This window comes from Eurypyga helias, unplaced genomic scaffold, assembly GCF_000690775.1.
Source record: "Eurypyga helias isolate BGI_N326 unplaced genomic scaffold, ASM69077v1 scaffold13409, whole genome shotgun sequence".
In the NCBI taxonomy this organism is placed as follows: Eukaryota; Metazoa; Chordata; class Aves; order Eurypygiformes; family Eurypygidae; genus Eurypyga; species Eurypyga helias.
The window spans coordinates 6,793-22,091 of record NW_010272829.1 but is presented as its reverse complement, the minus strand read 5'-3'; the positions used below and the strand labels follow the sequence as shown (position 1 = coordinate 22,091).

Here is a 15,299-nt window from a genome sequence, read left to right as displayed (position 1 = left end):
GGCATCTTTCACAGGTCTTTCCTGTGGGAGAAAAGATTAGTTGGTGTAAATTCAGATAAAACTATTGAAATTTCATGTGTGAGTGAGAGTAGTATGTGTTAGGGAAGCACCAGACATACCCATTCTTTAAAAATGTGCATGTGTCTGTGTGTATGTATGTATGTATATCGAGAAAAGGAAATTTAAGGTATTTTTGGTTGTTTGAAGAACACGGAGTTAAGATCCTCTGAACTAATCAATCAATGTACTTGTGTGGGGTTGCACTATGGATGCTCCATCCCTGGCTGTCTTCAAGGCCAGGTTACACTGTGGATGCCCCATCCCTGGAAGTGTTCAAGGCCAGGCTGGATGAGGCTTTGAGCAACCTGGTCTAGTGGAAGGTGTCCCTGCCCATGGCAGGGGGGTTGGAACTGGATGGTCTTTAAGGTCCCTGCCAACCCAAACCATTCTGTGATTGTTTTAGCAATGTACACCTAGGTCATTCCCCAGTGTCTGTGTGCTCTCTCTGTTATTTGCATGTAATTGAAAATGAGAGGTATGAAAATGGTTTTCTGGAAGAATTATATTCACTGTGTTCTGCATTGGTTTACAGCAGTGATGTTCTTCACAGATAAATCGTTGATTGCTTTTAAATAATTGTTTTCTTAAAAAAAAGAATCTGTGGATTTTCTTTTTTTTGGTTGTTTTGTTTTTCAGGTAGAGATAGCAGATGTTGAAAATGAAGAAAAAAGGTATGATCTCTTCCTGGGACTTCTGGAGTCTAGTCACAGTCCATCCGAGTTTCAGCACTTGGTTTTACTCCTTCAAGCTTGGCCACCAATGAACATGAGCAACGGGTGAGCATTTCTTCAGTCAGTCCTGTAACAAAACAGTTCTAAGTCTTCTTTCTTTATGATATCATGTAATTTTCAGTCAGTGCATTCAAACATGGCTGAGAGGAGTTTGACCTTTAGAAAGGGTCAGACTGAGGAAAATAAATGGTTTATTTAAAGCAGAATAGAATCAGTCGGATTTTTGCAAAAACTATATACACATAAGTAGTATGCATCATGGAGGAGGCAGAAAACCATTTTATTGCCTGAACTGTTGCACAGGAGGGTTTTCTACTTACCTGAATTTTAATTTACGTATTTTTGGCAGTATGTACAAAATCCATGAAAAGGTATAGAAAGTTCTGACTTTCTTCCAAAGTTATACTGTACAGAAAAACCTTTGAAAGTTAATGTTCAGATGCCTGTGGCAGACTGTCTGCTGGAGGTCTGTGAGTGTAATGGTACCAAGAAATTGTGTTCCTTCTTTCTAGATCCACTGCAGTTTATTTCTGTCTCTGAATAAAGTATCCAAAATTAAAAAATATATACTAGGGCATACACATCCTAGCCCAACAACTTAAAATGAAAATAATGATTTAAAACTTCAACATTGCAGCCATCATAATCTTGACTATATTCATTTTTACCATCTCTATGGTTTTTTTCCTGTGACTTTTATAACACATTCAAAGGTAAGATTTTAGCTCTTCTATAACTGATGATCACTTCTAAAGTATAAGGATTCATATAATCTTGTGTTATGCAGCAAAAGCCACATATGTTTCAAGGAGAGCAATATTTTTTTTAGCTAGTGAGTAGTGTGCCGTGTTTTATCTGATGGTAGTTTTGTTAGAGCCATTAAACGATGCTTCCATTGGATTACGTTGGGGTATTCATTACAACCTGTTTTACCTTTGAGACTACACTCCCCAAAGTGTTTGTGCATTGATCTGTCAGAAAAGTTAAGGCTTATCTTTTATGAAAAGTAACTCTTTTGTGATAGAGAACTGGTCCAACAGAAGATAATCTGTAAGGGTTATTCACCTTCAAGCCTGTTTGCAATTTCTGCAGAAGCATTAACCTAAATTCTTTATGACAGTTTCATGAGCCAAACATTATCTTCATTGCATTAGGAAGTACAAGGTCTGCTGTGTGATCTGTCGCAAATTCATATTCAACTTTCCTTTTTAGTTTTAATTGTAATTGAAAATTGGATGCCTCACAGTGTGCAGGAAAACTGTCAAACTTGGTTTAAGGTAGTGGTGAGATTTAAAAAAAAAACCAACCAAACAAAAAAACCCCAACATTAAACTTACGGAAACAAAGGGACAAGTGAAATATTGCTGCAATTAGAAAAATTCTTTTTCCTTGGGTTGAACAGAAGACTAATGATTTTGTGAAAGGAGAACCCTACTTGTATATATACAGTTTTTGCCTTCTCCTCTGTAACAGAGGAAGTTCAATATTATATAAATTTTATCTCCCACTTGGTGTTCTGTTCCTTCAGGCTGAATTCCTGAAGAGAGAGAGAAAAAAAAAAAAGTCTAAATGTGATTTGTCATCATGACTAACAGTGGATTAAATTCTAGAGGCGGGATACCTCTCAGTTCCAAGACTGGTGAAGTCTGAAAATTTGCACAAAATATATACATCACCTGTGTCCTAACTCCTTTAGGGTTTAGAGTAGTTAGTGTAGCTACTAGGCATTTACACAGTCACACTTTTGACATAAATCAATTTGGCTGAGATAAGAGGCGAGAGAACAAGGTAAATCCTTTCGCAACCTTATCTGCAATTCTGTGATTTCCATGTATGCAGTAATAGTTGAAGTCAGAAAGGATCTCTGGAGATGTCTACTCCACCCCCCTCCTCAAAGCAGGGTGGGCTAGAACAGGCTGCTCAAGGCCATTGCCTTGAGTTTTGAGTATCTCCAATACTGGAGACTCCGCAACTGCTACCACAAAGAAGTTTCTCTTACGTTTTAGTAAAATGTGCTTTCTGTTCGTGCCCATCGCCTCTTGTGCTATCACTGGGCATCGCTGAGAAAGGTTGCACTCCCTCTACTTTCTCCATCGGGTATTTATACCATTGATAACATTCCCCCAAGCTTTTACTTTATATTTTTATACATATATGTACATATATAAAAATATGTCCCTGAAATTGTGTTTCTGAAAGACCTATTTTGATGGCTGGGCTGGAATAAGGAGCAGCAACTGTTTTGTTAGTGAGGTTTGCAACAATCTCATTTTACAGCAAGTTGCATTAAGAAATTCCTGAGCAAAAAGGAAGACTGTGAGCAGTTAAGCCAGTTGTTTAGCCATGTGTATTAAGATTTTTGTTTAATCTTATTCCTGCTCTGATTCAGAAAAGAGTCCTTGTTGCTAACTGATTTTTAATTGCAATGTAATGGTATGTGCAGGAACTGGGGAATTTAAGTCTGAGTCATCTGTATATTTAGAATTTTGTTTTTCAATTTAACAGTAAATATCTAACACACATAAATGTATATAAAGCTAAAAACCACCATTTACATCCTATAAAGGCTCAAAAGGAAGGAGAAGTAAGAGAACTTGTTTGGAGGTTTTTGAGTAGCCTTTAATTTTCTTTAAAGAATTTTTGTGACCTCTCTGTTAATGATAAATTTCTGCTTTTCAATTTTTTTTTTTTTTTTTGGGTTCTTGTATTTTAAAACAACAGCTACAATAATGCTGGTTATAGACCTGCAAATATGATTCGCTTCCTATCATAATATGCCATGTGGACTGTGAGGAAACAGAGAGGTAGCTTGGTTATTTCAGTCAGCACGTGGAACAGCGTATACTATTTAAAACTTCATCTTCACACCTTTCTTCTGCATACATACTTTTCCATCTAGGTGTGTCATATTCAGATGTAATTTTAAGCATTTCATAAAGATGTTTTTCACAAAAAAAAATACCAACAATACCTGAAGTTCTGCATTGCTTTGGAACTTGCTGACCATGTTCAAAAGGCATTTTTTTATATTTATTTTAAATATTGATAAGGTGTTTTGGAACTCAAAAAGACCAGCTTTTAGGGAATCAGTAGCTTGGTTCACCTTTCATTTTTTTAAACTTAATCCAAAATTTCCCTCTTTTCTTTCTGGGCAAAAAGAGAATGCATTTATGCTGAGTTAATTACTGTTTTCATGTTGAGAAATAACTTTTTTTTGACCATAGTTGAACTATGGTAAAATCTGGGAGAGAATAAATGTGAATTCAACCTGTAGGTGTCAGATTTTTTTTGTAACTGAATCTTGTTTTTATTTAGAGATGGCAGATAATGAGTATTTGTTAATAGATCACACAAGTATTAGAAAAATTATAAGGAATTGTGTTGAGAAAAGCTTTATACATGTAAAGTATCTCTCTGACACTTAAATAAACCTGTAAATAGCAAGCCTTGTGGCCTTGCATCTTTCTGGTTATTTCTAATTTCTGTGTTCTGTAGTAGTTTGTTGGGGGTTTTTTTTGGTGGGGTTTTTTGTTTGTTTGTTTTTGTTTTTTTCCTAATGGGAAATTCTTACAGGTTTTCTTAATGTGCTCTAAAGGCAGCTGCTATAAAAATGGAAATTCATTATGACTCTCTGTGCCTCTAAGCAAGCGATGGATCACATAGCAGGAGCTATCAATTTAACCAGTGGCAAAGATGGAGTTGCAGTGTTGTGGTGTTTTGTTTTTTTTTTTTTCTTCTCCCAACCTTACTGAGGGTTCACAGATTAAGTGCATCATGTTTTGCTTGTTGAATAAGCTGGCATCTTTGGGTTCCACCCATCAGGTCGGAAGGAGAGGAGAGGAGGAGCTCTGCTGTTCCCAGCCAGACTTGTGGCACCTCTGCGCTCAGGGACTGTGACTGATGGAAATGCTCAATTAAGTTGTCAGAAAGAATAAAGCTAATGCTTCTATTTAGTTTGTGTTCAGAGTTACCCGCTCCTAGCATCTCTGTCTGGTTTTCATGTTAGGATATGATGTCAGCTTCATGTGGAGCTGGTTTTATTTGTTTCCAGCATGTACTTTTGAAAGTGGAAGATGAGCAGTACAGAGCTTTTGAATATGAAGTAGAAATCGGTGGCTGTCCTCTCCAGTCTTGTCAGAACTATTCCTTGGTATATGTCAATCCAACAGAGACTCTTAACAGACTCCATTTACACTGTTATTCATGTGTTAATTTCAACAATTGCTACTAAATAATATCTTTGAAAAGCAGTACTTTGACATCACTGCACTGCTCCTTACCACATGTGCTGGATGATTATCTTAATTTGCACCAAATCGTGAGACCCACCTGCCAGATTTGGTCTTGCTGTGATTTTTTTTTTTTTAATAGTTTTTTCCTTCAAGCTAAAGTGAATAATTTGCCATATCTTTGTGATGCTGATTAGTGGCCAAAGATTGATGGGATGATTTTAAAATCACCTGTTTTGTCTTCCCATGTTTGTGCACAGATGAACATAGTGATTGTGTTACTGTGGCTTAATATGATAATGATCTAAGCTGTGATGGTGCATGTTTTTAGCCCATTGTAGATGGGAATTGAAATGCATTAACTAGATTCACATTAGGTAAATGGCAGGGTGGATGTATTCCAGTGTTACACTTCATGATATCCTCAAAAGCTCTGGTTTGCTACCCATTTCTGTCAGTACAACCAGTCCTAGCCACGTATTCCTAACAAAAGTAGCCAAGCATCAACATGATCCAGCAGATAGCAGCTGTAGGCCAAGAAATGTTCCAGCAACAAAACTTTAGAGTAAGCATTGCTTTTGCCATCATATGTGATAAAATTTACTTGTATCACCTGTCTGTCTGAGTGCATAATGGTCACACGGCAGGAAGTTCTGTGTGGAATGAAAAGAACATTTTAAATACGTAAACCAAATGTCTCTGCATCCGTATCTACAGATGGACAGTACAGATGCATGTACTTTCACTCTCTTACCCTGTTTGCATGGGCTATAAGAAAAGTTCATTTTTTGTTTGTACTTCTTGGACATGAAAATTAAAATGCGACTCTTGAAAATATTTTCTCCACTCATGAGCAAGAGACAGATACTTGAGAGACAGATGCTGTTAGAATGTGATCAAAGCAAACAAAATTAGGAATGCTGGATTCCTGTCACCCCTCCCTTGATGCTATTCTGCTTGGGAAATTAGCTGGTATAAAGCCAGGAGAAGTTGTTCCTATACGATTCCAATTTGATCAGTCTTCAGTCTGGTGTGTGATTCCTCGGGGATTATAACAGCATGTCAAAATTCAAAATACTTTAAGATGCTTTGTTGCATTGAAAGAAGGATGGCGTCAGGGTAGTAACTTGTCTTAAAACTTTTCCCTCTCTTTTTCATTAGATTGTAATTTACTTCACACAAATACCAAAACAAACAAACACACACCTACAGAAAATGGTGAGGGGGTGTATATTCATATGCTATACGCATCTCTCTCTTTCTGGGCAGATCAAGCACAGATGATAATCCTTGGGTCAAACTGGGGACTGTTATGCTACAGAGATGCGCACCTGAGGAAAAGGAGAACACAGGAAATGAAATTTTGAAAATATGTCGTTCTTTGTATGAGACAAAGCACATGCTCCCTGCCAAGGTAAGTTTTAACTCTGAATATCATGGATATGAGTCTGATTTTGGGGTCACAACTACAGGAAAGTCATTGCCATACTGGATCAAGTCCGGTGGAGAGCTAACTAGGTAATTAGGGGGCTGGAGCACAATAAATGCAGAGAGACTGAGAGAATTGAGTTCCTTATGTTTTAAAAAGAGGTGGCTAAGGGGAATCATACTGTTGTCTTTAAATATGCAGATGAGGAGGCTGGCTCCTCCTCCATGTTTCTTCTCAGTTACGCTCAGTGGTAGGACAAGAGGTAGTAGAGACAACTCTCATTGCGTACAAGGAAAATGTTTTTGATCATTGAAGTGGCAAAACATTTAGAATAGGTGGATGTCTAAAGGAGATATCGAGTCTCTATCCTGAGGTGTTCAGAAACTGACTGGATCACATCATAGGGAATTGGATCTTGTTGAATTTCATTGATTGGGGGCTAGTCGGCTTAACTGACCTTTAGGGGTCTGTTCCAGTGTGTAAATCATTCTTTGAAGTATTTACAGAAAGGCTCTAGGAGTGGACTGTCATTGATGTTAGTGTGACAAAAGCTGTTACTTAAATAACCAGTAATTTTCTCACTAATAGATGCATAAATATTTAGTGAGGAATCCTTGAAAAATGTGTTGGTGATAAAATATATATATATATATACACATGTATGTATATATATATACACACAAATAATACCTTTCTAATACTCATGGTGTTCTCTTCCTTAACTGTGTATGCATACTGCAATACCAGCATCTCAAGTATAAAATTATTGAAGCATTTTGTATGTAAACATTGTGTACTAATGACGACAGATTTGTGAAATGCCTAATAAACTCTACACAACTTTAGAGTAGTCGTGCATATTTTCAGTAGTCTGATGAATCCCTTATAATCATCTTCATGCAATCACAGTCAGTTACAAAAAACAGCTGATGTTAAGACTAGAAGCAGAATAGAAGCAACACATTCTGTTTAAAATGCAGACAGATGGAGTATGGGGTTTTTCAAATAGTCAGATTGATTTGAGTCAAGTTCAGAATCTATGTAAACCATGATTCCAGAAGGTGTCTGTCAGCTGAAACGATAAATGCATTTATTAATTCATTCTTTCCACCAAAAATTTTGGTGGAAGGCAGGTCTCCTCGTGTCTGGGACTGGCATAAGTATACGTAGCTTTTCTTTACAAGGTGTTGAATGGTGCATCATAGCTTGTGAAGTCACTTAACTCGCGCACAGGAGTAGTCAAACTGTCAGAGTAGAATTTTCTAACTCACCTCAGTGAACCAGGAAGGCAACTCCCGCCGGGGGTCGCTGTCGTACAGCAGTCCTTTCACCAAGCTTTCTGCTCAACAGCGGGTCACAGTTTGCTCAGCTGTCTTAACTGAGCAAACTTTTTCTTGAATTTCATAACAACTTTATATTTTAATTATTTATACACAGTTTTGGTATTGCTTCCAGCTTTGGTTGGAGGTGATGGCTTTTTGTAATGGCACAGGTTGTTGGATGAGCCCTCTGTGTAGGTGCGAATATACGGATACAGTGTGAAGATATTGTGGTCCTCAAACATAAAAAAGCTTTACCAATGTAAAATAGTCTTTTTTACGACTACAGTAATGTGCAGCAACAGGAGTTGCACTAAAATGTGTAATTGTATCAGTTACCTACAAACAGGCTGTATTGCTTTAAGTCTGCACTTGTGAAGAGAGGGAATGACAAAGATAGATTTAAGTAACTTATTTGCATGCATGGCTATGGTACTTAAGTGCACAAACTAGTTGAGATGTGTGGCTGAATAAGATGAAAATCTGGTTACTGACAATTGACCTGTTTAGTTGACTGCACATTTCAATAAATGCACTGATTAAGAAGACAGACCTAGAATGATGGCATTCTAAAAACAGAGAGATCAATTTATCACTATGAATAACATTGGCCATACTGAAGTCAAAGGTTGTGATGGAAAAATATTTAACTTCAAGTCATGATGGTCTAGCAGTTAGGAAAACTATCTCTTTAGTTGCAATCAGAAAGGTTTGTCTTTTCCTTTATTCCACCTTCTGCTGATCTTTACAGTTTTTTGCAGCCAAATTATTTTTTTTAAATGGCTTTGGAGTTACACAGCTTTAATCTTTATATCTGTGTATGGGTGTGCGGTTGGTTTGTGTTGGTTGGTTGGTTTTTTAATTTGCATTATACAGTGGATAGATTTTTCCATTCCTCATAGTTGATAAAAGCATTGTTTTAATTGCTTGGAAGGCACATGTGTTTGGATGTGACACCCACGCTGCCTGATAAATCTCTTTAGAAAGGGGCAAATCTTTCTCCCCATAGTAAGTGTCAAAGTGTGGCTCTTCTGCATATATATGGTTTTTTTTTCTATCAACCTGTGGGTCATGTGTCAGTTAACGTAAACACCTAAATGGGAGAATCCATCTAGTCTCTTATCTGTAATAATCGTGGGGTCCTAGTCGCCATAACGTGCTTATCTCCTGGAATAATATAGCAGCCAGTTGGTCTCCTTTCTTCTCTTTTTGTAGGCATTTGTTCCTAGTTTTTACATTGTATGTTTTTCTTCATTCGTTGTCATCCCTGATCATTTTGTTCAGATAATTTTGAATTTAAATGCTACCCTTCAGTCTGCTTTCCACCTCTCCAGCCACAACACTCTTTGAACTCATTATCCAGCCCTTCAAACCATCCATGAAAATACCAAACAGTACTGGATCAAAACTGACTCCTATGAAGTCTGTTTTATATGCTTCTCTGGTGCTACAGTGAACCATTGATTGCTGCATAACTAGACTGAAGACAAAAGTGATCTTACCAAAGTTTCAGCTAAACCATGGTAATACAGGTTTTGATTTTGGACTTGCCTTGTCCCTCTCGCAGGTAACATCATACCCCCTGTAAGCACAGCCTGTCGTTGCAGGCAGGCAGACACACATGCTTTCAAGTGCTTGTTGCAGAAAAGAAAGCTGCTTGCATTGCTCTGAGAAGCGCTGTGAGCAGCGGCTGGCTGCCTAGGTTGGATTTCCAGCTGCTGTCCAGAGCAGCAGTGCAGTCCTTTGTGGCAGGCGTACAAGGAGGTGTGGTGTACTGTTGGACTGACTGTGTTTGGCAAGTTGTCCTGTGCAAAAAGGATGGAGGCCACTCCAAGGGTTTGCAGGTTTGACCACACTATCCTACACCTGATTTCCCTGGTGTAGAGGACAGTGTTTCATGTCACATTTCCAAAGTGCTGCTAAACAACATATGCCACAGTGATGGCCTTGTTCTGAACTACAGAACGTGTTGCAGGGGCCTTTAGGAGCATACTTCTGTATGTTCTGTATGCATACTTCTGTTTTGTTTGGTTTTTTCATGGTGTGTTTTGATGTGTTTCATAGACCGTATCTGATAATTCCATAACACTTTCCCTCTTTTGTGCCTGCTTACTTCCAAGTCTGAAAGACAGACTGTATTTCTCTTTTCCAGTTTTCTGTAACCTCTTTTGTTATCAAGGCTGATGTCTCTTACCTTGAATTATTATTTCTTTTAAGTATTTCGGGGTGAACTTTTCAGCCCTATAAACATTTTTTAAAATTTTAGACTGAATTTTCAGTGCTGAAGTCTCACCCGTTATTATTGTCAACTGTTAATTTTTCATTTGCCTGAAATCTTTTATTAAGAATTGAAGCAAAAAAGATATTTAATGCTTAGCTTATCTTGGCTTTTTATTACTGACCTTTTCATATTTGTATGCCATCAATCATGATGATGTACTGTAAGTGTACCAGGAAAACAGACTCCTTGAGGTCTTATTTTATAAGAGAGGTCAAATGAAGAAGGGTGGATAAGATGTACCCTTCTCCATAAACCACTAGTGAGACTGACATTAGAAAGAAACACCATGTTAGTCTAGCTGCATTTTAAGAGGACACTGAAAAAACAAGAGGTAAAAGAGACAACTTGCAGAAATTGGTGCACAGTGGAAATACCTTGAGGTAGAAGAGTGAAGGAGTGCAGTGTATTAGCTTATGAGAGATCAAGAAGTGATTGATTTTATTCTGCAGATATTTTAGATGGAACAGAATCTAATAAAACACTCTTGATTTACAAAGGTGTAACAAGAACCAATTGAGTTCAATTTTTAGTGTAAGGCATGGTATTTTGACAGTAAGTAAAATGAATTGCTGGAACATATACTTCTTTTTCAAGAGAGATGGGTTTGTAGGTAAGTATAGATATGTCTGCTAGATATGCTGTAATCATGCACAAAGTTAATCAAGTCATCTGACTGGTACCTGCCTGAAAACTAATGAAATTTGGCTTCAAAATCTGCTAGTGTAAGACAAACAGACGTTAATTGGGTAGCTAAGCATGTGTTTTCTTATGTGGAGACCTTTATGAATGTGATGAACAAAGCAGAATGTGTTAGAACGTGTCCCATTAGAATCTGTAACCAGTACTGGAGTACAGTTGTGAAGCATCGAAGACAAGAAAATGCTGGCGTATCATCTGAGTTAGATGTTATTGCTTTGAAAATAGCAGTGTTAGTATCTGTATTTCTGCATTTGCTTGCTGAGAGGAAATTTTTTTTTTATTTTAAAGTGACTCATTGAGACAGCAAACTCTGATTCAACATCTGCATGTTTTCTTTGTCAGTTCTGTTTCTTTAAAAAAGTACAGTACCTATTTACATTTTACAGTTTGCTCAGTTTCCTTTTCTGCCTCTCACAACCCCAAAATACGTTTTGAAGTTCTTTTAGAGAGCCTTTTTATAGTTACAGATCCTTTCTTGTGGCACTGCTTTTCCATTTAGTTTTGGGAGGCTTTCAGACAGAGAAAGAAAGCTTGGTAAAATTGCTGTTTTGTTCAGGTTATGTATCTTATGACTCTCAGAATTTATTTTTCTGAACATAAGCTGCATTTATTGCTGTGGAACCACCTTTTCAGGAAAAGGAGACATAGTGTGAATCTCCAACTTTGCATTCAGTAAGTTTGCTGGTATGGCAGGCATACTGCTCAAAAGAAATACAGTGGAATACAAAATTATCAGAAGTTTAATAAGCATACGACTGATCAGACAAAGCTTAGTATATTTATTTAATCTTATTCCTTGATCTTATATATTCTTTACTGAAAATGTTATCAGTAGCAGTACAGAATAAAAGTTAAGAGAACAAGCCTTGTCTCAGTGACTCAGCGCTCAGTGTGGAGGAATACATCATTCTAGGTAGTGTTTCTTGAAGGTACAAATTCAGGAAAGACAGAGCAACGTGCAGCCAGATAGCTTCCAGTGCGAAGCAAGGCCAGGTGTCTGCAGTACGTTACAGTTGGAGCATTTAACATCTCTTCATCTTCAAATAATTACTAGGTTCACAGCTACTAAAACTGTGGCGCTAAAAGCGTGGTTGCATTTTGGTCATCAAATTGTTACACTTGTCATTAAACTTCAAAAGATGTAAAAATACATGACTTGCATTCTCTCAACTTAAACTGATAATCTCCTTTGAAAATTGCTCTCTAAATGTTGGAATGAAACAGAGAGCACTACTGAGAATTGGATACCGTTTCCAAGGTGACTTTCATACAGTATCCAGAGCACTTAGTGTAAGTTGTCCTGGAATATCGGGTATCTCTGATGGGCCCTATTGGGAAGTGGTTGGAACAAATGACCAAAATTCTGGGAAACGACAAAAAAGGAAGAGGAAATTATAATTTGATTTATAACATAATTTCTTAGTTGCAATACTTTTTCATGTATAAGTGAATAAATCACTTCAGTGTTGATGGAGAACAAAACCACAACTTAGATGTAGGAAATACTTATTTTTAACCAAAAGCCAAGGTAAAGATTTGGAAATACATGGTAGGTTTGTTGTTTGTATGTCTTTAAGATATTTCTCTGGCCAGTTTCTCCTTGCAGAAGATTTATGATGCTAAATTTGTGCTATATTCCGAAAGATGAGAAATTAGATGAATGAGGGAAAGTTAATTTGCTAAGCTTTAATTGTATATAAAAATTTATTAAGATTTGAAAAGAATTTGCAACAGAGCTTTAGGATTTTGAACTCAAGTATATACTGTTTATTTGCTCTTTGTTTTGTTCCACTTTTATGATGGCATAATTGAGTTACAGAAATGGCACAGGTGTCTGTTAAGTTTCTTCCTGTGCTTTGCAGTATTTCAGTAAGCATAGATATATTAGTCCCATAGAATGCTGTGATTGCTGTGTTGTTCTTTAGGTAAACTCCAGATTGTAATAGTGATTCAGTACCTGCCTTGTTTTAATGTAACAAATGTTGCACTTATAATCCTGTATTGCACTTTTTTTTTAACCTTGTCCTTTCAGGTTTCTGAAGAGTTATTTCCAACAATGAGTTCATTTGTTTTAAAATTTTGATTTTTCATTTTGGATTTGACATAGTATTTTCATAAATTTTAGGTTGAATGACGATGTTAGTGTCTCCAGAGATCTCACCAAATGAGTTTATTTTTATTTTCAGTGTATAAAAGAATTATGTTTGCTGCTGCTTAACCAGTCCCTCCTGCTGCCATCGCTGAAACTGATGGTAGAAAGCACAGATCAAGATCTTCACGCTGTGGCACTGGAGCAGATATCAGCTGTTGCTAAGGTATGAGCAGTTGAATTAAACATCTTTCAAAGTTTGAAGTAATAAATTAGTTATTTTATCTTCATATAGTAAGCAGAGACTATTGAGACCCTTATTATTAAGGGTTTTTTCAGAGCTATTGGGTCCATAGAGAGCAGTAACACAGAGCTCGAAAGATCTTTATATAAATACTTGAGGTGATTAAAACTCATAACACTTAATTTAAATTATCTAGTATGCTATTTTAAGTCAGTGTAGTGGAACAGAAACTATTCTGCTGTATAAAGTAGATTGTTATCTCAGTGTTCATATTCTAGCACTTTGGGTTTTTTAAGTGATAATAGTACATCAGATGAGTTACCATGTTTCTGGTGAACTTGGCAGTCTGCTCACATACACACGGAGGGCTGTTTTGTTGCAGAAAGGTTAGAATACAAGGTGGTATGTTTGGGGACTTTCATGCAATTCTAAACAGGTTTTATTCGATGCTGCAGCAAGGTTTCTGGAGAAAAAAAACCTTAGATACTGTCTTTTATTCTTCAGATAACTAAAAATCATTACTGTAAATTTCTCAATTGTTGTATGAAGTTACATTGCTTTTTTTTTCCCCCCTGTGTATTTGCTTTTCAGTTAAAGAAAGAACACCTAAATAGATGAAAGCTAGTCTCCTAGACAAAAGCATTGTATTTTTTTATCGTTATTTTTTTTGAAAACTGAGGTGGATTTAAAACTTCTTCAAGCTCTTGAACTTGTGTATGTACAACCTGACTTTCTTGGTTTCTGTCTTTGCTATGGTCTACAATCTAACACTCTACCACAAAAGGGAGGTATTGCTTCAGACCTTTGTATGAAAGGGAATGGCTCTCCTGTCTGGCTGAATTAATGGCATTGAACGTTTCCAGAATTATAGTGTTTAGGTAGGAAACTGCATATCTAATGTTTCCAAATTTTGCACCATATCTTAGAGAGCTCTTGATTGTGTGTCGCCATATAAAATAATAGTTGTTGATACATTTCCCATATGCTACTTCAAAATGAAACTTCCATGTGGAAACAGAAACGAAACTGTCTTTTCAAAATAAGCATCCACAAAATATCAAAAATGTGATTTGTAGGAATTCAAATTGAAATTATAACTTTTTTTCTGAGACGCTCAGAGTAGGCAAACGTTCTCCCGTTTCTGCAGGAGCCTTCTATGGCAGGCCTGCTACGCTGGTTACGTTTATAATTGCAACAAATTTTTCAGATTCCTTGGTTGCAACAAGCAGTGCAATCCTATTCCCTGCTTTCACACCATCGTTTGTTCCCTAGAGAAGATAGTCTGCATCCTGCTCTTTCTGGGTTTTTCCCGTAAGTCTTTCCTCCTCATTTATTCCTCCTCATGTGCTGTGTCTTTCCTTCTTATGCAGCACATTGTATTCATAGAATCATGGAATGGTTTGGGTTGGAAGGGACCTTAAAGATCATCTAGTTCCAACCCCCCTGCCATGGGCAGGGACACCTTCCACTAGACCAGGTTGCTCAACGCCTCATCCAGCCTGGCCTTGAACACTTCCAGAAGCTTTCTCTTTTTGCATCTGTTGGATAGCTTGAGAATGGATTTATCTCCTTCCCCTTCAGCAGAAGACACACACAACAGAACACAGCAGTGAAGACCAGTCAGAGAAGCAATAGATCTGGAAACACAGGCTAAATCTCAGATTCGCCTGCCAAAGGACTTAGTTACCAAAATTAATGAATCGCCAGCTTTTTTAACTCGTGAACAAGTAAAGTGGTTGCATGGAAGGTGGCAGAGATTATGATTTTGTATACACAAATATCTGCTTGTATCAAAATACTGTAGTTATAGTTAGCATCCCGTTTGAATTTGGAGTAATTCCAAGTTGAGTTTGGTGTTCTAAGCAAAGAACCACATATTTTTATGAAGGTGTTCCTATTTCCTTTTCCTTATACAAATAAACAACAGATTTTTTTCTGAATTTTCCACAAAACATATTTTATAAATATTAACCTCCTATTGTTTTGGTGGTTATCTTTAGTATATTGATAGTTTTCTTCTACCACCTGCACTTTTGTGTCTGCAAAGGAAGGGGTTTTTGTGACTGTTTTTAAACAAGGTGATCTCATAGAAAAGCAGTCAGGGATCTGTTATTTATATACATGCACTTTCTCATCTATATGTTCTTGTTAACCTTTTAAAATTGACTTTTTTGTTAACAGATGAAAGCTGCTGTGTAAGTGGCTAGCTCTGAAGCTT

At 37.0% G+C, this 15,299-nt stretch overlaps 1 protein-coding gene across 1 annotated transcript in view; it reads left to right on the top strand.

Annotated features, from left to right (window-relative positions):
• Positions 1-696: 696 nt before the first annotated feature.
• Positions 697-15,299, top strand: part of LOC104515332 (neuroblastoma-amplified sequence-like) — a gene marked incomplete at its 5' end in the record, with an annotated part of 20,680 nt that continues 6,077 nt past the window's right edge. Inside the window, 3 exons of the mRNA XM_010159263.1 lie at positions 697-836; positions 6,290-6,434; positions 12,935-13,063. Coding sequence (XP_010157565.1) covers positions 697-836; positions 6,290-6,434; positions 12,935-13,063 — 414 coding nt within the window. The remainder of the gene's footprint in view (positions 837-6,289; positions 6,435-12,934; positions 13,064-15,299) is intronic.